General features: G+C 40.3%; 1 protein-coding gene across 1 annotated transcript; it reads left to right on the forward strand.

Moving 5' to 3' along the window:
- The first annotated feature begins 838 nt into the window (after positions 1-838).
- On the forward strand, positions 839-22,968 carry LOC130966641 (uncharacterized). Its single transcript, XM_057891459.1, has 2 exons — positions 839-1,041; positions 22,398-22,968. Exons 1-2 carry the CDS (start codon positions 839-841, stop codon positions 22,966-22,968), a joined length of 774 nt encoding a protein of 257 aa, XP_057747442.1.
- Positions 22,969-24,743: the final 1,775 nt, after the last annotated feature.

A 24,743-nucleotide genomic window follows, 5' to 3' on the forward strand; every position in this document is an offset into this window, starting at 1 on the left:
TTGAATCATGTATGATTAAAGTACTTGGTAAGAATTGTTAATCCGAAAAAATAAATATTTCTGAAACCTTAACTGATTTCTCATATACTTTTCACAACCTGTTTACCGTTTGCTTTCTTAATTTTTCCGAGTACTGTCTAATGCATTTGAACTCAAAACACTCTTTTGTGCTTGTCTGACTAAGTAAATCATTCAATTATTGTTGCTTGGTCCTTCAATGCTCGTGGGATCGACCCTCAATCACCTGAGATATTACTTGGTTCGACCCGGTGCACTTGTCGGTTAGTTTGTGATTTTAGAAATGTACACCAAATTTTTGGCACCGTTGCTAGGGATTGACTGTGATTGACAACTTCCCGTTATTTGATTACTTATATTAGACTTTCTTTATTTTAATTTTGTTTAATTTCCTTCCTTAAGTTTTAGAAATTTTTGCTTTAATTTGTTTAAAATTCTTCCTTTAATTTTTGAAATTAAGTTTGGTGTTTCTTTAGTTTATTTAATTTGTTTTCCTATTTCTTTTTCCTTATTATTTTCGAAATTTCTTGTTCCCTTTTTTTTAGTAATTTTCAAAAATTTTAGCTCAATTTATTTAATTTATTTTGTTTTATTTCTTTTATTCGGATTATCTTACTGGGAATTCTCTTCACTCTGACATAGAGATTCCCACTTTTCATGTTTTTGTTTGTTTATGAGTAGGAACAGAAACAAGAAACCTCTTCTAAACTTTGATCCTGAGATTGAAAGGGCCTTAAGGAGGTGTTTATAGCAGACTAGAGCTTATAAAGCTGCTAAGACTCTCAAGGATAATTTTGAAAAGAAATCTGAAGAGTCTACTATGGATCCAAACAACAACAACAACAATATTGTTAATCCTAATGCTCTCAATGCTCCTAATATGCCTAAGCAACCTAGAAGGACACTTGGCTCATACATAGCTCCTAGCCCTGCCTTCTATGGCAACAACATTGTTGTACCTCCTATGGCTGCTAATAATTTTGAGTTGAAGCCTCAGCTCATTGCTTTGGTGCAAAAAAAATTGTCAGTTTCATGGATTCCTGCAGAAAGACCCAAATTTATTTATCTCCAATTTCCTACAAATCTATGAAACGGTGAAGACCAATGGAGTTCATTCTAATGTCTATAGGTTATTACTCTTTCCATTTGCTATACGGAAGCAGTGGCTTGAAACACAACCCAAGGAGAGCTTGGATACATGGGACAAGTTGGTCAATAGATTTTTGACCAAATTCTTTCCACATCAGAAGATGACTAAGCTAAGGACTGATGTTTAGACTTCCAGGCTGAGAGAGGTTGAATCTCTCTATGAAGCTTGGGAGAGGTACAAGTTGATGCTCAGAAAATATCCTCCTAACCTGTTTTTAGACTGGATTCAATTATAGATTTCCTATGATGGAGTTACTGAGACCGCCAAAATGTCTTTGGATAATTCTGTAAATGGATCTTTTCATATGAAAAAGACTCCTAAGGAAGTTCTTGACTTGATTGATATGGTTGCTAATAATCAATATCTATATTCTTTTGAGAGGACCTCTGTGAGAAATGGAGTCATAGAATTAGATTCTTTGGACACAATTCTTGCTCAGTGATGAGCGGATAATTTATACGCTTTTTGGCATTGTTTTTAGTATATTTTTAGTATGATTTGGTTAGTTTTTAGTATATTTTTATTATTTTTTAGTTAAAATTCACTTTTCTGGACTTTACTATGAGTTTGTGTGTTTTTCTATGATTTCAGGTATTTTCTGGCTGAAATTGAGGGACCTGAGCAAAAATCTGATTCAGAGACTGAAAAGGACTGCAGATGCTGTTGGATTCTGACATCCCTGCACTCGAAGTGGATTTTCTGGCGCTAAAGAAGCCCAATTGGCGCGCTCTCAACGGCGTTGGAAAGTAGACATCCTGGGCTTTCCAACAATATATGATAGTCCATACTTTGCCCGAGATTTGATGGCCCAAACCGGCGTGGCAAATCAGCCTCAGAATTTCCAGCGTTTAACGCTGGAACTGGCATAAAACTTGGAGTTAAACGCCCAAGCTGGCATGAAAGTTGGCGTTTAACTCCAGAAAAGGTCTCTACACGAAAATGCTTCATTGCTCAGCCCAAGCACACACTAAGTGGACCCAGAAGTGGATTTTTACGTCATTTACTCATTTCTGTACACCCTAGGTTACTAGTTTACTATTAATAGGATCTTTTGACATTGTATCTATACCTCATGACACTTTACACGTTTCTTTGTGTACCTTCCACGGCATGAGTCTCTAAACCCCATGGTTGGGGGTGAGGAGCTCTGCTGTGTCTTGATGGATTAATGCAATTACTACTGTTTCTTATTCAATTATGCTTGCTTCCGTTCTAAGATATCACTTGTTCTTAACCCGGATGAATGTGATGACCCGTGACACTCATCATATTCTCAACTATGAACGCGTGCCTGACAACCACCTCCGTTCTACATTAGATTGAGTAGATGTCTCTTAGATTCTTTAATCAGAATCTTCGTGGTATAAGCTAGAATTGATGGCGGCATTCAAGAGAATCCAGAAGGTCTAAACCTTGTCTATGGTATTCTGAGTAGGATTCAATGATTGAATGACTGTGACGAGCTTCAAACTCCTGAAGGCGGGGCGTTAGTGACAGACGCAAAAGAATCACTGGATTCTATTCCGGCCTGATCGAGAACCGACAGATGGATAGCCGTGCCGTGACAGGGTGCGTTGAACATTTCCACTGAGAGGATGGGAGGTAGCCATTGACAACGGTGAAACCCTACATACAGCTTGCCATGGAAGGAGCCTTGCGTATTTGAGGAAGAAGACAGTAGGAAAGCAGAGATTCAGAAGGCCGAGCATCTCCAAAGCCTCAACCTATTCTCCATTACTGCAAAACAAGTAATTATTTCATGTTCTTTTGCTTTTCACAATCAATCCTGATAATTTCTGATATCCTGACTAAGATTTACAAGATAACCATAGCTTGCTTCAAGCCGACAATCTCCGTGGGATCGACCCTTACTCACGTAAGGTATTACTTGGACGACCCAGTGCACTTGCTGGTTAGTTGTGCGGGATTGCAAAAGTGTGATTGCAATTTCGTGCACCAAGTTTTTGGCGCCGTTGCCGGCGATTGTTCGAGTTTGGACAACTGACGGCTTATCTTGTTGCTTAGATTAGGACTGTTTTATTTTTGTTGGTTTAGAGTCTTTTAGTTGAGTCTAGTTTCATATTTTAAGTTTGGTGTCAATTGCATGCTTTTGTTTTTCTTCTAATTTTCGAATTTGCATGTCTTTAGTCCCTTTTTGATCCGTAAAAATTCTAAGTTTGGTGTCCTTTTTGTGTTTTTCCTTTAAAATTTTCGAAAAATTGTGTTTGATTTTCTAAAAATTTTAAGTTTGGTGTCTTTTTGTTGTTTTTCTCTTTCCTCTTTTCAAAAATCAAATCTTTTTCAAAAAAAAAAAATTTTTTTCAATCATATCTTTTTAATTGCTATTTTCAAAATCTTTTTAATTAACTAATTGATTCAGTTCTCAATTTGCTTTGATCTTATTTTCTTTGTGATTTTCGAATTTTTTTTTAATTTTCTTTTGTTTTATTTTATTTTTTTTCGTTTAACTAAAAAAAAAAAGAAAAATATATTTATCTGTTTGCAATCCATATCATTTCTCTTTATCCATTATGGAACTAAGTAGGATTGATCAGTCCAGAAGGACTCTGGGGTCATATGCCAACTCCATTACAGCTGCATATGGGAGTAGCATCTGTACACCTCCCATCAAAGCAAGCAGCTTTGAGCTAAATCCTCAACTCATTATCATAGTGCAGCAAAATTGCCAGTATTCCGGTCTTCCACAGGAAGAACTTACTGAGTTTCTGGCACAGTTCTTACAAATTGCTGACACAGTACATGATAAAGAGGTAGATCAGGATGTCTACAGACTATTACTGTTTCCATTTGCTGTAAAAGATCAAGCTAAAAGGTGGTTGAATAACCAACCTACAGCAAGCATAAAGACATGGAAACAGTTATCAGACAAATTCCTGAATCATTTTTACCCTCCAAAGAGGATGACACAGCTAAGGCTGGACATCCAAGGCTTTAAACAAGAGGATAATGAATCCCTTTATAATGCCTGGGAGAGGTATAGAGGTATGCTAAGAAAATGCCCCTCTGAAATGTTTTCAGAGTGGGTACAGTTAGACATCTTCTACTATGGGCTTACAGAAAAAGCTCAGATGTCTTTAGACCACTCAGCTGGTGGATCTATACACATGAGGAAGACAATTGAAGAAGCTCAAGAGCTTATAGACACTGTTGCTAGAAACCAATACTTATACTCTAGCAATGAGTTCTCTCCAAAAGAGGAAGTCATGGCAGTAGTCACTGATCCTAATCCTCAAGAACAGATGATTGAGCTTAATCAACAATTGCTCCTGATGACAAAACAGTTAGCAGAATTTAAAGAGATGCTCCATGAAACTAAAGTTGCTAACAAGAACATAGAACTGCAGTTGAATCAAGCAAAACAGCAGATATCTAAACAGGCAACAGGAGAGTGTCAAGCAGTTCAACTGAGGAGTGGAAAGACACTGAACAACACCACTCAAAAGAGCAAAAAGTCAAATAAGGAACAATTGACAGAGGATAACCAAACCACTATTCAAAATCCCTCTGAGGACAGTAAGAGCCCAGAGAGGAATGCTAGTGGAGTTCAAACGCCAGAAGGGGAAGGAAAGCTGGCGTTAAACGCCCATTCCTTGCCCAGTTCTGGCGTTCAAACGCCAGAAAAAGGAGAGAAGTTGGCGTTTAACGCCCAATCTTCACCCATTTCTGGCGTTCAGACGCCAAGGAAGGATCAGACACCTGAGAGTGCTGACAGTGATCCCTCTAAAAAGGCTTCTTCAACCACTTCTGTAAGGAATAAACCTGCAGCATCTAAGGTTGAAGAATATCAAGCCAAGATGCCTTATCCTCAGAAACTCCGCAAAGCGGAACAGGATAAGCAATTTGCCCGCTTTGCAGACTATCTAAGGACTCTTGAAATAAAGATTCCGTTTGCAGAGGCACTTGAGCAAATACCTTCTTATGCTAAGTTCATGAAAGAGATCTTAAGTCATAAGAAGGATTGGAGAGAAACTGAAAAAATATTTCTCACTGAAGAATGCTGTGCAGTCATCCTGAAAAGCTTACCAGAAAAGCTTCAAGATCCAGGAAGCTTTATGATACCATGCACATTAGAAGGTGCCTGCACCAAGACAGCCCTATGTGATCTTGGAGCAAGCATCAATCTAATACCTGCATCCACTATCAGAAAGCTTGGGTTGACTGGAGAAGTCAAACCAACCAGGATATGCCTCCAACTTGCTGATGGCTCCATTAAACATCCATCAGGCATAATAGAGGATATGATTGTCAAGGTTGGGCCATTTGCCTTTCCAACTGACTTTGTGGTGCTGGAAATGGAGGAGCACAAAAGTGCAACTCTCATTCTAGGAAGACCTTTCCTAGCAACTGGACGAACTCTCATTGATGTACAAAAAGGGGAAGTAACCCTGAGAGTCAATGAGGATGAGTTCAAGTTGAATGCTGTAAAAGCTATGCAGCATCCAGACACACCAAATGACTGCATGGGCGCTGACATTATTGATTCTCTGGTAGAAGAGATCAATATGACTGAAAGCCTAGAATCAGAGCTTGAAGACATCTTCCAGGATGTTCAACCTGATCAAGAAGAACCACAGGAAACAAAGGAATTTTCGAAAATTCCTCAGGAGGAGGATAAACCTCCCAAACCTGAACTCAAACCACTACCACCATCCTTGAAGTATGCATTTCTGGGAGAGGGTGAAACTTTTCCAGTGATTATAAGCTCTGCTTTAGAGGAAGCATTGATTCAAGTGCTAAGGACACACAAGATAGCTCTTGGGTGGTCCATAAGTGATTTTAAGGGCATTAGCCCAGCTAGATGCATGCACAAGATCCTGTTGGAGGATAATGCCAAACCAGTGGTCCAACCACAAAGGAGGCTAAATCCAGCCATGAAGGAGGTGGTGCAGAAAGAGGTCACTAAATTACTAGAGTCTGGGATTATTTATCCTATTTCTGATAGCCCCTGGGTGAGCCCTGTCCAAGTTGTCCCCAAAAAGGGAGGCATGACAGTGGTTCATAATGAAAAAAATGAACTAGTTCCTACAAGAACAGTTACAGGGTGGCGTATGTGTATTGACTACAGAAGGCTCAATACAGCCACCAGAAAGGATCATTTTCCTTTACCATTCATAGACCAAATGCTAGAAAGACTAGCTGGTCATGATTATTACTGCTTTTTGGATGGCTATTCAGGTTACAACCAAATTGCAGTAGATCCTCAGGACCAAGAGAAAACAGCATTTACTTGCCCTTCTGGCGTGTTTGCCTACAGAAGGATGCCTTTTGGTCTGTGTAATGCTCCTGCAACCTTTCAGAGATGCATGTTATCCATCTTCTCTGATATGGTGGAGAAATTTCTGGAAGTCTTCATGGATGACTTCTCAGTATATGGAGACTCATTCAGCTCCGGTCTTAACCACCTCTCACTTGTCCTGAAAAGGTGCCAAGAGACTAACCTGGTTTTAAACTGGGAGAAATGTCACTTTATGGTGACTGAAGGAATTGTCCTTGGACACAAAATTTCAAGCAGGGGAATAGAGGTGGATAAGGCAAAGGTAGAGGTAATTGAAAAATTACCACCACCTGCCAATGTTAAGGCAATCAGAAGCTTTCTGGGGCATGCAGGATTCTATAGAAGGTTTATCAAGGATTTTTCGAAAATTGCAAAACCTTTAAGTAACCTGCTAGCTGCTTGATGTGTGGAAAACGATCCAACACAAAACTCACCGGCAAGTGTACCGGGTCGCATCAAGTAATAATAACTCACATGAGTGAGGTCGATCCCACAGGGATTGAAGGATTGAGCAATTTTAGTTTAGTGGTTGATTTAGTCAAGCGAATCCAGTTTTAGTTGAGTGATTTGTGTTTAACAGGAAGTAAATGACAGTAAATGAAAAAGGGGGAAGGGAAAAGTGCAGTAAATTAAAGAACAGAGTTGTAAATTTGCAGAATCTTAAAGAGCAAGAAAGTAAATGACTGAAACTTAAAGTGCAAGAAATGTAAATTGCAGTAACTTAGATGGCAAAAAATATAAATTGCTTGAATGTAAAAGGGATTTGAGGACTGGGATTGCAGAATCTAAACAAAGAGAAAGTAAATTGCAACAATTAATTGAGCAGGAATTGAATTAGAAGCAATGCAAGCTTAAACAGAAATTAAAGTAAAGTGCAGCAAGTTTCACAGAAGAACCCAAAGTGAATTTTGATCTCAAGACTCAAAGGCTTAGGTAGCAGAGCCTAAAACCCAATTTCCTTCCCAGATCTGAATTATCAAAGCAATTGACAGAAAATTTTAAGAAGAAGCAGTAAAGGAAATTAAAAGTGAATTGAATTATGCAGAGAAGGTTTAAAGAGAGTTTGAATGGGAATTGAGACAGAATTTCCTCAATTTCTCACACCCAAAACTCAAAAACAGAAGATTAGAAAATGCTTAGTCAAGAATGAGGAAGAAGAAAGATCAATTCTCCTCCCCAATTCTCAGAACTCTCAGTGAAGTCACCAAGAACAAGTGCCAAAGCTCAAAAGAAAGGAAAAATTCAAAAGTTAAGGTAAAGTGCCAAAGTGAAAAGAGGTGTCAAGCTCCTAATTACATCAAACTAATTCCTATTTATACACTTTCTATTCTTGGATATTGGGATTTGGATGGGCTTTTGAATTGGTGAAGAAATGAATTCAAATGGATTTTAATTTGAATTTTCGGCCCATGACAAGTGCTCCCAGGAGGCTGCCCTGCCCTTGTGGAGGGCAGGGCAGAAAATTGATGCATGGTGCGAACGGTTGGTGCGAGCTGGTGCGGCCTTGGTGCGTGAGATGCTGCCCTGCCCGCGCCAAGGGCAGGGCAGGAAAAGTTGGTGCGCCAGAAATTCCTTGGTGCTGCCAGAATCAGGAATTGGTGCGCCAGAATCAAAAATTGGTGCGCCAGAATTGAGCTTGGTGCATAGGATGCTGCCCTGCCCTCGCAGAGGGCAGGGCAGGAAATTTTGGTGCTGCCAGGATTGAGGTTGGTGTGCCATATGCTGCCAGGGACGTGCCATGGTGCGCCAGATTTGCTTCTTGGTGCGCCACACACAAGATTCTGCCCTGCCCGCGCAGAGGGCAGGGCAATGTTCCCTCTTTCACGTCCCGTGTTCGAAACACGGCTGGGGCACACGCTTCTCATTTTTTTCTTGGCTTCTTGGCACGACAATCAACCTTAGTTCTTGGCTTCCTCATGGTTCCTTGTTCGAGTCTTGTGGCATGCATGGGTGACATTTTTTCTTCGAATTTCTTCCTTGGAGAGCCCGATTCTGCCCTCCACAAGGGCAGGGCAAGGTTCTCTTCCTCTTGATCTCAAGGCACATTTTGTGCTCTGCCCTTGTAGTGGGCAGGGCAGAGTTGCCTTCCTTGCTTGGTCATCTTATGTTGCCCTCCTAGAGGGCAGTGTGCCCTTGTGGAGGGCAATGTTGCCTCCCCCTTTGCATGCGGCACGCTTCTTCTCTCTTTTGCCACACTTTCCTTTCCTTGGACTACACTTCTTAGGCCACGCTTTTCCTTTTCTTTTCTTCACCTACAATAAACCAAAACAACCACTCCAAGTATCACTAAATTCAAGAGGCTTATAAATCAATTAAAATTCAATTAAAATTAGCTCAAACCTCATGGATTAACATTAATTTCATGGTGGTTGCTTGATTTAAAGAAGTTATGCATTTTCACTCCAAATCACTTACTTAGGATACAAGAAAGTGCATAAATGCTAACAAAACAAGTAAAATTAGCTTGAAAAATGGGTATATGATGACTTGTCATCACAACACCAAACTTAAATCTTGCTTGTCCCCAAGCAAGCCTCAAAACTAAGAGTAAATGGAATGAATAAGAAAAGGATACTTATCCTTATTATGCAGATAGCAGAACTTGATCTATGGGGCATTTATGCAAACAATGACAACTCAAGTTATTGTTCTTGTTACATAATATACATTTTGCATCAAAGGTTTGCTAAACTTGCTGTTATAAGACTCACCTTTTACTCACTCCCTTGCTAACTTTTCTTGGCTTACAATGCTTAACAAGCTTATTATTCTTTTAGAGGTTGGGTGTCAAATGCTGCAGCATAGCCTTTGGCTTTATTTTCTTTTCTTTTGCTCAACATCTTTCCACCACAGACACATGGCTCATTAATTCTTCCTAGGATCATTGATGCCCAGCATCTCTTTGGATAACTAAATGTTTTGTATCTAAGTTGCTCTTTATTGTGGCTTTTCAATTGGCCATCCCAAATCAGTTGATCTAAGTGACCGGGTTTCAAAATACCCCTTAGAATTTACTCATCTAAGCAGATCTTAGTACAAGAACACCACAGGCATATGTCCTAGGGTCCAAGCTATTGGTGTCCAACCTTTATTCTTTGTTTTCTTTGCCATTTTGGCTTTTTCTTTCTTCCTTTTCTTTCTGTTTTTGTTACCAAGGGCTGTTTCATTCTTGATAAGAGTCTTTGTAGCAGCAAGCTAACTCACAATTGAATGAGAATGATATTATGCAACAATTATTTCATGAGTTATGCATTTAATCATACACATATACCACCACCAACTTCCATTCATACTTGTGCAACATTGGATATTTTACTTTTCAATTCAAACCAAACTCTTTTATTTAAGCATATGGGAAACAAAACAATATTTAAAGCTAAGTGATGGATACAAGCAATATGCAGGTTTAGCATTTTAACAAACAGTTTCACTTGCAGCTAGATAAACACTTTAGCAAGACAAACAATGGCTTCCAGATTCAAAACATTTCACAGCAGCAAGGATTAAGTTTAGATACAACCTTTGAAGTTGCAGTCCTTTGATTTTTCTTCCTGTTGTGTTCTCTTTGAGTTAAGATGCATAATGTCTTCAATTGTTGACTCATGTTCTGCATAATCCTCAAAGTTGCTTGCTTCTCAAGCCTTTAGTTATGTGGTTAGTGTGCATAAACTGAGTGTGGTTTCAGGATTTGTTTTGGTGTGTGAACACCAAACTTAATTGTTTTGCCACTGTCTCAGATGCAACAAGTCAACCATAATTGAAACCATGTGTTCTTGCTAAAGGTTAATGAAATTAAAGCTATGAAACAATTCCACAGTTGAATAATGTGTTTGATTGCTTGGAGCTAGAATCATGCAAGAGGTGAGAATGTGTTTTTAAATGATATTTTTGGTGGAACACCAAACTTAGAAGTTTTCATTCTCCCTCAAATTGTTTTGGTGTGCAACACCAAACTTAGCTTCTTGCAATACATACCACTTGTTCAACATTTTTATTGAAAAGCTATGAAAAGAAAACTACCTTAGGTTGGGTTGCCTCCCAACAAGCGCTCTTTTATTGTCACTAGCTTGACATTGGACTTCCCTTTAAGGTGGTTGATATTGGTGATGTCTCAACTTGTCACCTCTCACTGTCATCTTTCTTTGTGTGCCTTGATGCTCAATTTCCATATGCTCAAGAGAAAGTATTTGGTTGACAGTGTAATAATCTTCTGCTCCCTGTTGTTGATATACTAGTTGCACTTTATCACCTTTAGAAAATCCTTCAGTTGGGGTTCTCTTGTTCTTCCACCCTTTGTGAGCTTTTTTATTGCTCTTCACCTTCTTCTTTCTTGTTGATCTTTCTTTCTTGACAGTGACTTGAGTTGTGATACCTTCCTTCTTGTTTATCACCCCTGCTTCCTTTTGAAGTCCTTTTTCTTCTTGCATCTGCTTGTTTTTATGTTCTACTTCCTTGTCAGTTGATTGCTTTGGAAGGAGATCATTACTCATTTTGCTTGTTTCTTCATCCCTTTGTAATTCTGGAAAGACTTTCAGGATGATGCTCTCCTCATGCATCCTAAGGGTTAACTATCCTTGCTCTATATCCACAATGGCTCTAGCAGTGGCCAAAAATGGTCGACCAAGTATCATAGAGTCACTTCCATTTTCTGAAGAATCCAGGATCACAAAATCTGCCGGATAGATGAACTTGCCAACCTTAACTAAAAGGTTCTCAATCAGCCCCTTAGGATATACTACTGATTGGTCCACCAATTCCAAGGACATCTGTGTTGGTTTCACCTCCTCTATGCCAAGCTTTTTCACTAGAGAATATGGGATTAGATTTATGCTTGCTCTTAGATCACACATCCCCTTGTTAATGAATAGGTTTCCAATAGTGCATGGTAAGAAGAAACCTCCAGGGTCTTCAAGCTTGGGAGGGAGTCCCTTTTTAATGAGTGCACTACATTCTTCACTGAGCATCACCGTTTCCTTCTCATTCCAATCTCTTTTCTTATTGATGAGCTCCTTCAAGAACTTGGCATACAAAGGCATTTGCTCCAATGCTTCAGCTAAAGGTATGTTTATCTCCAACTTCTTGAAAGTCTCAAGAAATTTGTGGAAATGCTGATCCTTTGTTTCCTTGTGAAATCTCTGTGGATAAGGCAGTGGTGGTGTTGAGCTTTTCTCCATCTGATGTTATTTTGGAATTGGTTCTTCCAAGATCTTCTTTCCTTTCTTCAAATTCTGTGGCTTGTTGTCTTCCTCTGTGAGTTTTTCTGGAGCATTCTTGGTTGTCATGTCTTTGTTGATGGCTTCATCATTCTTTGTTGGCTCAGTGTCATTATGCTTGGTTGCTCCTTGGTTACCATCTGTTAACACTTTTCCACTTCTTAGTTGCACGACCTTGCATTCTTCCTTTGGGTTGGGAATGGTATCACTAGGTAGTGAACTTGATGGTTTTTCAACAGAGATCTTCTTGGAGATTTGCCCAATCTGTCTCTCTAGGTTCTTCATGGAGGCTTCTTGGTTCTTTGTTGTTAATTCTTGGTTCTTCATCAGTTTTTCCATGAGCTGTTCTAGATTGGTGATTCTCTGTGAGTCTTGTGAGATGGGTTGATTTTGGGGTGTTGATGGATGAGGATAGGTGTTTTGGTTAGTTAGGTGGTTATTGGGTGGGTATTGGTTAGAATTTGGGTAGTTGTTTTGTGGTTTTCTGTATGAGTTTTGGTTAGTGTTTGGCTGGGGGTTGTGGTTTATGTTTTTCCAATTGTTCTGACTTGTGTTTCTTTGCCATGGTTGTTGGTTTTGATTGTGGTTGTCTCCCCATCTGAGGTTGGGATGGTTCTTCCAAGATGGATTGTAAGTATCTCCATAAACTTCATTTGTTCCAGGATTTGGGTTGTGCATGTATTGGACTTGCTCTTGCTGTTGCTCTTCTTGAGTTTCTTCACTTTGCACCCAAGTAGTTGGTGGTTGGCTTGTGGTGCTCACTGCTGCAACTTGCAAGCCATCAATCCTTTTGGCCATTTGCTCAAATTGTTGTTGAATCTGCTGCTGCATCATCTTGTTCTGAGCCAGAATAGAATCAACTCCTTCCAACTCCATTACTCCTCTTCTCTGTGATGGTTGGCGTTGTCTTTGATAAGCAAAGAAATATTGGTTGTTGGCCACCATATCAATGAGGTTTCGAGCTTCCTCTGTGGTCTTCATGAGTTGTAATGAGCCTCCGGCAGAGTGATCAAGAGCTTCTTGAGCTTTAAGAGTGAGTCCCTCATAGAAGTTCTGCAACTTGTCCCACTCAGTGAACATCTCTGGTGGACATTTCCTCAATAGAGCCTTATATCTTTCCCATGCTTCATATAAGTTCTCAGACTCCATTTGAGTGAACGTTTGAACCTCAGTCTTCAACCTTAGGATTCTTTGAGGAGGATAGAATTTAGCAAGGAACTTGCTCACCAAGTCATCCCAAGTGTTGATGCTTTCTTTTGGAAAGGTCTCTAGCCATTGAGTGGCTTTATCTCTGAGAGAGAATGGGAAGAGCAACAACTTGTAGCTATCAGGAGGTACACCATTGGTTTTCACCGTGTCACAAATTCTCAAGAAGGTGGACAAATGTTGATTTGGATCCTCCAAAGGTCCTCCTCCAAAGGAACAGTTGTTTTGAACCAAAGTGATGAGTTGTGGCTTGAGTTCAAAATTGTTTGCATTGACATTGGGAGGAAGAATGCTACTCCCACAATGCCTAGCATTTGCAAATGTGTATGAAGCCAGGACTCTTCGTTGATGTTGGTTATTATTGGCTCCTCCTTCTGGTTGATTGGGATCTCCTTCCATTTCTTGGAATTCCTCCTCAGATTCTTCTTCTCCAATAACGTTCTTCCCTCTTTCAGCTCTTCTTATTCTCCGAAGAGTTCTTTGATCAATTTCAGAGAGGATAGGGGAAGATCTTCCTGTACCTGACATGCAAACACACAACAATAAACACACAGACCCAGAAAATCAATAAAACTTTAATCTATTGCTAGAATGAGGTTTTAGTTAGTTTAAGCAAAAATTCAAACAGTTAGTGTGTTAGTGAGAATTAGAATAACAGAAAAGAAAAAAATGCTTAATCTAGACCTCCACTTCACTTAATCATTGTCAATCTATTTCAATCCCCGGCAACGGCGCCAAAAACTTGATGTGTGGAAAACGATCCAACACAAAACTCACCGGCAAGTGTACCGGGTCGCATCAAGTAATAATAACTCACATGAGTGAGGTCGATCCCACAGGGATTGAAGGATTGAGCAATTTTAGTTTAGTGGTTGATTTAGTCAAGCGAATCCAGTTTTAGTTGAGTGATTTGTATTTAACAGGAAGTAAATGACAGTAAATGAAAAAGGGGGAAGGGAAAAGTGTAGTAAATTAAAGAACAGAGTTGTAAATTTGCAGAATCTTAAAGAGCAAGAAAGTAAATGACTGAAACTTAAAGTGCAAGAAATGTAAATTGCAGTAACTTAGATGGCAAGAAATATAAATTGCTTGAATGTAAAAGGGATTTGAGGACTGGGATTGCAGAATCTAAACAAAGAGAAAGTAAATTGCAACAATTAATTGAGCAGGAATTGAATTAGAAGCAATGCAAGCTTAAACAGAAATTAAAGTAAAGTGCAGCAAGTTTCACAGAAGAACCCAAAGTGAATTTTGATCTCAAGACTCAAAGGCTTAGGTAGCAGAGCCTAAAACCCAATTTCCTTCCCAGATCTGAATTATCAAAGCAATTGACAGAAAATTTTAAGAAGAAGCAGTAAAGGAAATTGAAAGTGAATTGAATTATGCAGAGAAGGTTTAAAGAGAGTTTGAATGGGAATTGAGACAGAATTTCCTCAATTTCTCACACCCAAAACTCAAAAACAGAAGATTAGAAAATGCTTAGTCAAGAATGAGGAAGAAGAGAGATCAATTCTCCTCCCCAATTCTCAGAACTCTCAGTGAAGTCACCAAGAACAAGTGCCAAAGCTCAAAAGAAAGGAAAAATTCAAAAGTGAAGGTAAAGTGCCAAAGTGAAAAGAGGTGTCAAGCTCCTAATTACATCAAACTAATTCCTATTTATACACTTTCTATTCTTGGATATTGGGATTTGGATGGGCTTTTGAATTGGTGAAGAAATGAATTCAAATGGATTTTAATTTGAATTTTCGGCCCATGACAAGTGCTCCCAGGAGGCTGCCCTGCCCTTGTGGAGGGCAGGGCAGAAAATTGATGCATGGTGCGAACGGTTGGTGCGAGCTGGTGCGGCCTTGGTGCGTGAGATGCTGCCCTGCCCGCGCCAAGGGCAGGGCAGGAAAAGTTGGTGCGCCAGAAATTCCTTGGTGCTGCCAGAATCAGGAATTGGTGCGCCAGAATCAAAAATTGGTGCGCCAGAATTGAGCTTGGTGCATAGGATGCTGCCCTGCCCTCGCAGAGGGCAGGGCAGGAAATTTTGGTGCTGCCAGGATTGAGGTTGGTGCGCCAGATGCTGCCAGGGACGTGCCATGGTGCGCCAGATTTGCTTCTTGGTGCGCCACACACAAGATTCTGCCCTGCCCGCGCAGAGGGCAGGGCAATGTTCCCTCTTTCACGTCCCATGTTCGAAACACGGCTGGGGCACACGCTTCTCATTTTTTTCTTGGCTTCTTGGCACGGCAATCAACCTTAGTTCTTGGCTTCCTCATGGTTCCTTGTTCGAGTCTTGTGGCATGCATGGGTGGCATTTTTTCTTCAAATTTCTTCCTTGGAGAGCCCGATTCTGCCCTCCACAAGGGCAGGGCAAGGTTCTCTTCCTCTTGATCTCAAGGCACATTTTGTGCTCTGCCCTTGTAGTGGGCAGGGCAGAGTTGCCTTCCTTGCTTGGTCATCTTATGTTGCCCTCCTAGAGGGCAGTGTGCCCTTGTGGAGGGCAATGTTGCCTCCCCCTTTGCATGCGGCACGCTTCTTCTCTCTTTTGCCACACTTTCCTTTCCTTGGACTACACTTCTTAGGCCACGCTTTTCCTTTTCTTTTCTTCACCTACAATAAACCAAAACAACCACTCCAAGTATCACTAAATTCAAGAGGCTTATAAATCAATTAAAATTCAATTAAAATTAGCTCAAACCTCATGGATTAACATTAATTTAATGGTGGTTGCTTGATTTAAAGAAGTTATGCATTTTCACTCCAAATCACTTACTTAGGATATAAGAAAGTGCATAAATGCTAACAAAACAAGTAAAATTAGCTTGAAAAATGGGTATATGATGACTTGTCATCACTGCTGACACGCCATTTGTGTTTGACACACAGTGTCAGCAGGCGTTTGAGACCCTGAAAGCTAAGCTGGTCACAGCACCAGTCATCTCTGCACCAGATTGGACATTGCCATTTGAATTAATGTGTGATGCTAGTGACCATGCCATTGGTGCAGTGTTGGGACAGAGGCATAACAAACTTCTGCATGTCATTTATTATGCTAGCCGTGTTCTAAATGATGCACAGAAGAATTACACAACCACAGAAAAAGAATTACTTGCAGTGGTTTATGCCATTGACAAGTTTAGATCTTATCTAGTGGGATCCAAAGTGATTGTGTACACTGACCATGCTGCTCTTAAATACTTACTCACAAAGCAGGATTCAAAACCCAGGCTTATAAGATGGGTGTTACTTCTGCAAGAGTTTGATATAGAAATAAGAGACAGAAAAGGGACAGAAAACCAGGTAGCTGATCATCTGTCCCGAATAGAACCAGTAGCTGGGGCGTCCCTCCCTTCTACTGAGATCTCTGAGACTTTCCCAGATGAGCAACTCTTTGCCATTCAGGAAGCTCCATGGTTTGCAGACATTGCAAACTATAAAGCTGTGAGGTTCATACCCCAGGAGTACAGCAGAGTGCAAAGAAAGAAATTAATTTCAGATGCCAAGTACTACCTATGGGATGAGCCATATCTCTTTAAGAGATGTGCAGACGGAATGATCCGCAGATGTGTACCCAGAGAAGAAGCACAAAGGATCCTATGGCATTGCCATGGATCGCAGTATGGAGGACATTTTGGAAGTGAGCGAACAGCCACTAAAGTCCTCCAATGTGGCTTCTACTGGCCTACTCTCTATAAAGATTCCCGAGAGTTTGTGCGTAACTGTGACAGTTGCCAAAGAGCTGGTAACCTGCCTCACGGATATGCCATGCCTCAACAAGGAATATTAGAGATAGAATTGTTTGATGTATGGGGAATTGACTTCATGGGGTCATTCCCACCATCATACTCAAACACTTACATTCTGGTAGCAGTGGACTATGTATCTAAGTGGGTAGAAGCAATTGCTACACCCACTAACGATACCAAGACCGTGCTGAAATTCCTCCAGAAACACATCTTCAGCAGGTTTGGTGTTCCCAGAGTACTAATCAGTGATGGGGGCACTCATTTCTGCAATAGACAGCTATACTCTGCTATGGTTAGATATGGAATTAGCCATAAAGTGGCAACTCCGTATCATCCACAGACAAATGGGCAAGCTGAAGTCTCTAACAGAGAGCTAAAAAGAATCCTAGAATGGACTGTGATAGCCCGAAGAAAGGATTGGGCAAAGAGCTTGGATGATGCTCTGTGGGCATACAGAACAGCATTCAAGACCCCTATAGGAACCTCTCCATACCATCTAGTGTATGGGAAGGCATGTCATCTGCCCGTGGAACTGGAACATAAAGCCTACTGGGCAACCAGATTCCTAAACATGGATGCTCAGTTAGCTGGTGAAAAAAGATTGCTCCAGTTAAATGAGCTAGAGGAGTTCAGACTCAATGCCTTTGAAAATGCAAAAATTTATAAGGAGAAGGCAAAGAAGTGGCATGACAAGAAGTTGTCAACCAAAGACTTTGAGCCAGGACAAAAAGTTCTGCTCTTCAACTCTAGGCTCAAATTATTTCCAGGAAAGCTCAAATCCCGGTGGAGGGGTCCGTATGTGATCACAGGAGTGTCACCATATGGATATGTTGAGCTTCAGGATATTGATTCTGACAAAAAGTTCATTGTTAATGGACAGAGAATCAAGCATTATCTTGAAAGCAATTTTGAGCAGGAATGCTCAAAACTGAGACTTGAGTGAATCTCAGTAAAGGACCAGCTAAAGACAGTAAAGAAGCGCTTACTGGGAGGCAACCCAGTCATTAGGAGGTTATATGATTTGTTTTTACAAAGGGCAGTATCAAAAATGAAGGAATTCACAGAGTTACAGAAGGATTCAGCTCAAAAAGTAGAGAAAAAGAGCTTGCTGGCAAAAAAACGCCAGTAAAGGGCATTTTGGGCGTTAAACGGCAGAATGGGTACCATTCTGGGCGTTTAACGCCAGGAATGGTGCCATTTTGGGCGTTAAACGCCAGAATGGGCACCATTCTGGGCGTTTAACGCCAGGTGTGCAGCATCCTGGGCGTTTAGCAAAACGCTCAGTGATAAAGGAATTCTGGCGTTTAACGCCAGTCAGGGCACCTGGCTGGGCGTTAAACGCCCAAAAGGGGCAACAAATGGGCGTTAAACGCCAGAATGGGTGCCATTCTGGGCGTTTAACGCCAGAAAGGTGGGGGGACCACAATTTTGTTTTCAAATCAAATTTTTTTCAAACTTTCCTTTTCTTACCCATACTTTTCTACAAAAATACATCTCAACCCTTCATCATTCAATCTCAAATTTTCAAAAATCTAAAATCATTCTTCAAATCTCTCAAATCAATCCCAAATCTTGTTCAAAAACTCACCCTTCTCTCAAATTCTTTCCATATCTTCTCAAATCTTCTTTCAAATTTTTCTTTTTTTCGAAATCTCTCCTCCCCACATTATAAATACACGTTTGGACCCCTCATTGCCCACACCATTCGAATTTGCTCCTCCTCTCTCTCTCTTCTTTCCTTTCCTTTGCTTGAGGACAAGCAAACCTCTAAGTTTGGTGTGCTTTTCCGTGATCACTAAGCCAAGATTCATCAAGACCATGGCTCCTAAGGGATAACAAACCAATTTAAGAGGAAAGAAAGAGAATAATCCAAAGAATCTTTGGAATCAAGAGAAGTTCTTAACCAAAGAACATGAAGACCATTATCACAAAATAATGGGTCTGAGGTCAGTGATCCCGGAAGTAAAATTTGATCTGAAAGAAGATGAATATCCGGGGATCCAAGAGCAAATTCGAAACAGAGGATGGGAAGTTCTAACCAATCCTGAGATAAATGTTGGAAGGAACATGGTTCAGGAATTCTACTCAAATCTGTGGCTAACAGATAAGCAGAGAATGACTGGAACCGCTTACCATACTTACAGAACCATGGTCAGAGGGAAAGTTATGTACTTCCATCTGGGCAAAATAAGAGAAATCTTCAAATTGCCTCAACTGCAAGATGATCCTGACTCCTTTAATAGGAGAATGGTGAGAGTAGATAAAGGGTTGGATCAAGTTCTAGAGGACATATGCCTCCCTGGAACTAAGTGGATAACCAATTCAAAGGGTGTCCCAAACCAACTCAAGAGGGGAGACCTCAAACCAATTGCAAGAGGTTGGCTAGACTTTATTGGGCGTTCCATATTGCCCACTAGCAACCGTTCTGAGGTCACTATCAAGAGAGCAGTGATGATTCATTGCATTATGCTTGGAAAAGAAGTGGAGGTTCATCATGTGATTGCTTGTGAGATCTACACAATTGCAAATAAGAATTCCACTGAAGCCAAACTAGCTTACCCAAGCTTGATCTCCTTGCTCTGTAAAGAGGCTGGGGTGAAGATGGGAGTAGATGAATTCATACCCATTGAACATCCAATCACCAAGAAGTCAATGGAAGGACAAATGCAAGACAACTCTATCAAAAGGAGGGCGCAGGAGTTCCTCCCTGAATTCCCTGAAATTGGCTACTGGGCCAGCCTAGAAGCATCTATCAACAAGTTGCAAGAGACTATGGAGCAACTTAAGAAAGAACAGCAGAATCAGAACTGCATGCTCTGCAAATTGCTGAAGGAACAAGAGAAGCAGGGGCGTGAACTCCAAGAGTTGAAACGCCAAAAGCTCTCCTCTCAAGCTGAGGGAGCATCCACTTCTCAAAATCAAGGTTGTTGAGTCCTAACTCTGTGAAAACCTCTATCATTAGGAGCCTATTTAAATTTTTGTTTTCTATTTTTAGTTTCATCTTATATTTATTTTCTGAGTCTTGTTCTTAATTCATAATTAATAAAATTTAAAGTTTATGCCTTACAGCTATGAATGTCCTATGAATCTATCACCTCTCTTAAATGAAAAATGCTTTAATCACAAAAGAACAAGAAGTATAGGATTTTGAAATTTATCCTTGAAACTAGCTTAATTGGTTTGATGTGGTGACAATACTTTCTGTTTTCTGAATGTATGCTTGAACAGTGCATATATCTTTTGAATTTGTTATTCATGAATGTTAAAATTGTTGGCTCTTGAAAGAATGATGAAAAAAGAGACATGTTATTGAGGATCTGAAAAATCATAAAAATGATTCTTGGAGCAAGAAAAAGCAGTGAATATAAAAAAAAAATTTCGAAAAAAAAAAGGAGAAAAAGAAAGAAATAAAAGTTGTGAACCAAGGCAAAGGAGAGTGTGCTTAAGAACCCTGGACACCTCTAATTGGGGACTCTAGCAAAGCTGAGTCACATTCTGAAAAGGTTCACCCAATTATGTGTCTGTGGCATGTATGTATCCGGTGGTAATACTGGAAGACAGAGTGCTTTGGGCCACAGCCAAGACTCATAAAGTAGCTGTGTTCAAGAATCATCACACTTAACTAGGAGAATCAATAACACTATCTGGATTCTGATATCCTAAAGAAGCCAATCATTCTGAATTTCAGAGGATAGAGTGAGATGCCAAAACTGTTCGGACACAATTCTTGCTCAGTGATGAGCGGATAATTTATACGCTTTTTGGCATTGTTTTTAGTATATTTTTAGTATGATTTGGTTAGTTTTTTGTATATTTTTATTAGTTTTTAGTTAAAATTCACTTTTCTGGACTTTACTATGAGTTTGTGTGTTTTTCTGTGATTTCAGGTATTTTCTGGCTGAAATTGAGGGACCTGAGCAAAAATCTGATTCAGAGACTGAAAAGGACTGCAGATGCTGTTGGATTCTGACCTCCCTGCACTCGAAGTAGATTTTCTGGAGCTACAGAAGCCCAATTGGCGCGCTCTCAACGGCGTTGGAAAGTAGACATCATGGGCTTTCCAGAAATATATGATAGTCCATACTTTGTCCGAGATTTGATGGCCCAAACCGGCGTGGCAAATCAGCCTCAGAATTTCCAGCGTTTAACGCTGGAACTGGCATAAAACTTGGAGTTAAACGCCCAAACTGGCATGAAAGCTGGCGTTTAACTCCAGAAAAGGTCTCTACACGAAAATGCTTCATTGCTCAGCTCAAGCACACACTAAGTGGACCCAGAAGTGGATTTTTACGTCATTTACTCATTTCTGTACACCCTAGGTTACTAGTTTACTATTAATAGGATCTTTTGACATTGTATCTGTACCTCATGACACTTTACACGTTTCTTTGTGTACCTTCCACGGCATGAGTCTCTAAACCCCATGGTTGGGGGTGAGGAGCTCTGCTGTGTCTTGATGGATTAATGCAATTACTACTGTTTCTTATTCAATTATGCTTGCTTCCGTTCTAAGATATCACTTGTTCTTAACCCGGATGAATGTGATGACCCGTGACACTCATCATATTCTCAACTATGAACGCGTGCCTGACAACCACCTCCGTTCTACATTAGATTGAGTAGATGTCTCTTGGATTCTTTAATCAGAATCTTCGTGGTATAAGCTAGAATTGATGGCGGCATTCAAGAGAATCCGGAAGGTCTAAACCTTGTCTGTGGTATTCTGAGTAGGATTCAATGATTGAATGACTGTGACGAGCTTCAAACTCCTGAAGGCGGGGCGTTAGTGACAAACGCAAAAGAATCACTGGATTCTATTCCGGCCTGATCGAGAACCGACAGATGGATAGCCGTGCCGTGACAGGGTGCGTTGAACATTTCCACTGAGAGGATGGGAGGTAGCCATTGACAACGGTGAAACCCTACATACAGCTTGCCATGGAAGGAGCCTTGCGTATTTGAGGAAGAAGACAGTAGGAAAGCAGAGATTCAGAAGGCCGAGCATCTCCAAAGCCTCAACCTATTCTCCATTACTGCAAAACAAGTAATTATTTCATGTTCTTTTGCTTTTCACAATCAATCCTGATAATTTCTGATATCCTGACTAAGATTTACAAGATAACCATAGCTTGCTTCAAGCCGACAATCTCCGTGGGATCGACCCTTACTCACGTAAGGTATTACTTGGACGACCCAGTGCACTTGCTGGTTAGTTGTGCGGGATTGCAAAAGTGTGATTGCAATTTCGTGCACCACTCAGAACAAGGCCATGTCTTAATAGATTAGTGTTATTGCTCAAAACTTGAGTGGATTGCAAGTCTCAACTATCAATACACAAGATACTTCCTATGACATGAGTGGTAGCTTCCCTCAAGGTGAAAGTTATGATTATGGCTAATTTTCTTCTGAATAGGTTAATTGCATGGGCAATTCCTTTAGACCCCCAATAATGATCCGTTCTCTAAGACTTATAATCCGGGGTGGAGGAATCACCCTAATTTTAGTTGGAGAAATCAACCACAGAGGCAACAGAATTTTAGCACCAATTCTCAGGGTAATTTTAATCAAAACAACTTCAACAACCATCAGCTTCAGCCCTCTCAACCATAGCAAGCACCTTCTCATTCTCAAAAATCATCTGACTTGGAATCTATAGTTACAGAACTCTCCAAGAGCACTCATAGTTTTATGCAGGAAACCAAAGCTTCACTTAGAAACTTGGAGATTCAAGTAGGTTAGTTGAGAAAGTAAGCACCTGAGAGGCCTCCTAATACATTCCCCAGTGATACAGTGTCTAATCCAAGGAAAGAGTGCAAGGCCATACATTTGAGAAGTGGTAAGGTAACATGCTCAAAAGCAAAAGTAAGTGAGGAACCAGTTGAAAAAAAAGCTCCAAAGAAGGCTAAGAGCCAAGAAGAATATACCCTTCCAAGGCATCCGAATAACCCCTTGCCGGTTGATCTTGAGCAATATCTGGCAAAGCCTAAAGCACCTGAGTACAAGCCTAAGATGGCATATCCTCAAAGACTTCAGAAGGCTTCTAAAGACAAGCGATTTTCCATATTGTTAGAGGTTTTCAAGAAGCTTCAGATCAACATTCCTTTTGTAGAGGCCCTTGAGCAAATGCCTCTTTATGCTAAGTTTATAAAGGAGTTGTTAACCAACAAGAGGATTGGAAGGAGAGTGAAACCGTGGTGCTTACAAAGGAATGTAGTGCTATTATTCAGAAGGATCTCCCCGAGAATATGCAAGATCCTGGAAATTAATGAGGTAAAATCCACTATTCAGAGGGCATTATGTGATCTTGTAGCTAGCATCAATCTCATGACACTTTCCTTGATGAGAAAGCTCTAAATTGATGAGGTAAAATCCACTCATATTTCTCTTCAACTTGCTGACCATTCAATTAAGTTTCCTTTGGGAGTTATTGAGAATTTACTTGTGAAATTATGACTATTTATTTTCCTACTGATTTTGTAATACTGGATATGGAAGAGGACAACAATGCCTTTATTATTTTGGAAAGACCCTTTTTAGCTATAGGAAGAGCCTTTATAGATGTAAAAAAGGGTAAATTGACTTTAAGGGTCAATGAAAAAGAGGTTATCCTTAATGTGCTTGAGACTCTACAACATCCTAGTGATTCTGAGGCATGTATGAGAGTTGATCTTATTGAGCCACTAATTCAAGAGGTTTTTGAAGTTAAAGAGTTTAATGGTGTCTTGGAACCCTCTCTAGAGGATGGTTTGCTTGAGATTGATAATTCAACACCTCAAGAAAGGGAACCACATGCTACTAACAAAGAGGAAGGGCCTCCAAAGCTTGAGTTGAAGCCCTTGCCTCCCTTTTTGAAGTATGCATTCCTAGGCTAGCATGATTCTTATCCAGTGATTACTAGCTCCTCTCTAAGAAATGAGAAAGAGGAAGCATTGTTACAAGTGCTCAAGAGTCATAAAACAACTCTTGGGTGGACCATTAGCGACTTAAAGAGGATTAGTCCAGCTAAATGTATGCACAAGATCCTACTTGAAGAAGATTCTAAACCGGTAGTGCAGTGATGAGCGGATAATTTGTATGCTTTTTGGCATTGTTTTTAGTATATTTTTAGTATGATCTAGTTAGTTTTTAGTATATTTTTATTAGTTTTTAGTTAAAATTCACTTTTCTGGACTTTACTATGAGTTTGTGTGTTTTTCTGTGATTTCAGGTATTTTCTGGCTGAAATTGAGGGACCTGAGCAAAAATCTGATCCAGAGACTCAAAAGGACTGCAGATGCTGTTGGATTCTGACCTCCCTGCACTCGAAGTGGATTTTCTGAAGCTACAGAAGCCCAATTGGCGCGCTCTCAACGGCATTGGAAAGTACACATCCTGGGCTTTCCAGCAATATATAATAGTCCATACTTTGCCCAAGATTTGATGGCCCAAACCGGCGTTCAAAGTCACCTACAGAAATTCCAGCGTTAAACGCCGGAACTGGCACCTAAATGGGAGTTAAACGCCCAAACTGGCATAAAAGCTGGCGTTTAACTCCAAGACAAGTCTCTACACGAAAATGCTTCATTGCTCAGCCCAAGCACACACCAAGTGGGCCCGGAAGTGGATTTTTATGTCATTTACTCATCTTTGTACACCTTAGGCTACTAGTTTTCTATAAGTAGGACCTTTTACTATTGTATTATAATCTTCGGACATCTAGTTCTTAGATCAGATCTTGGTTCTTCTGGTTCCCTCTTTGGGGCCGAAACCAATGATCACTTTTGTTCTTATGTATTTTCAACGGTGGAGTTTCTACACACCATAGATTAAGGTGTGGAGCTCTGCTGTACCTCGAGTATTAATGCAATTACTATTGTTCTTCCATTCAATTCCGCTTGTTCTTTATCCAAGATATCACTTGTTCTTCAACATGATGAAGGTGATGATTGACGCTCATCATCATTCTCACCTAAGAACAAGGTGACTGACAACCATTCTTGTTCTACAAGCATCCGAGGCTTAGTGAATATCTCTTGGATTCTTCGGAATCTTCGTGGTATAGGCAGGACCTGATGGCGGCATTCAAGAGAATCCGGAAGGTCTAAACCTTGTCTGTGGTATTCTGAGTAGGATTCAATGATTGAATGACT

The sequence above is a fragment of the Arachis stenosperma genome, chromosome 3, assembly GCF_014773155.1.
Source record: "Arachis stenosperma cultivar V10309 chromosome 3, arast.V10309.gnm1.PFL2, whole genome shotgun sequence".
Taxonomy (NCBI): Eukaryota; Viridiplantae; Streptophyta; class Magnoliopsida; order Fabales; family Fabaceae; genus Arachis; species Arachis stenosperma.

What these genes read in the sequence shown, in the direction of transcription:
- LOC130966641 (XM_057891459.1), top strand. Translation starts at nt 839, where the DNA reads ATGGATCCAAACAACAACAACAACAATATTGTTAATCCTAATGCTCTC. An exon ending in GCTTTGGTGCAAAAAAAATT is followed by an intron (nt 1,042 to 22,397) that starts GTCAGTTTCATG and finishes TACATTCCCCAG; the next exon opens with TGATACAGTGTCTAATCCAA.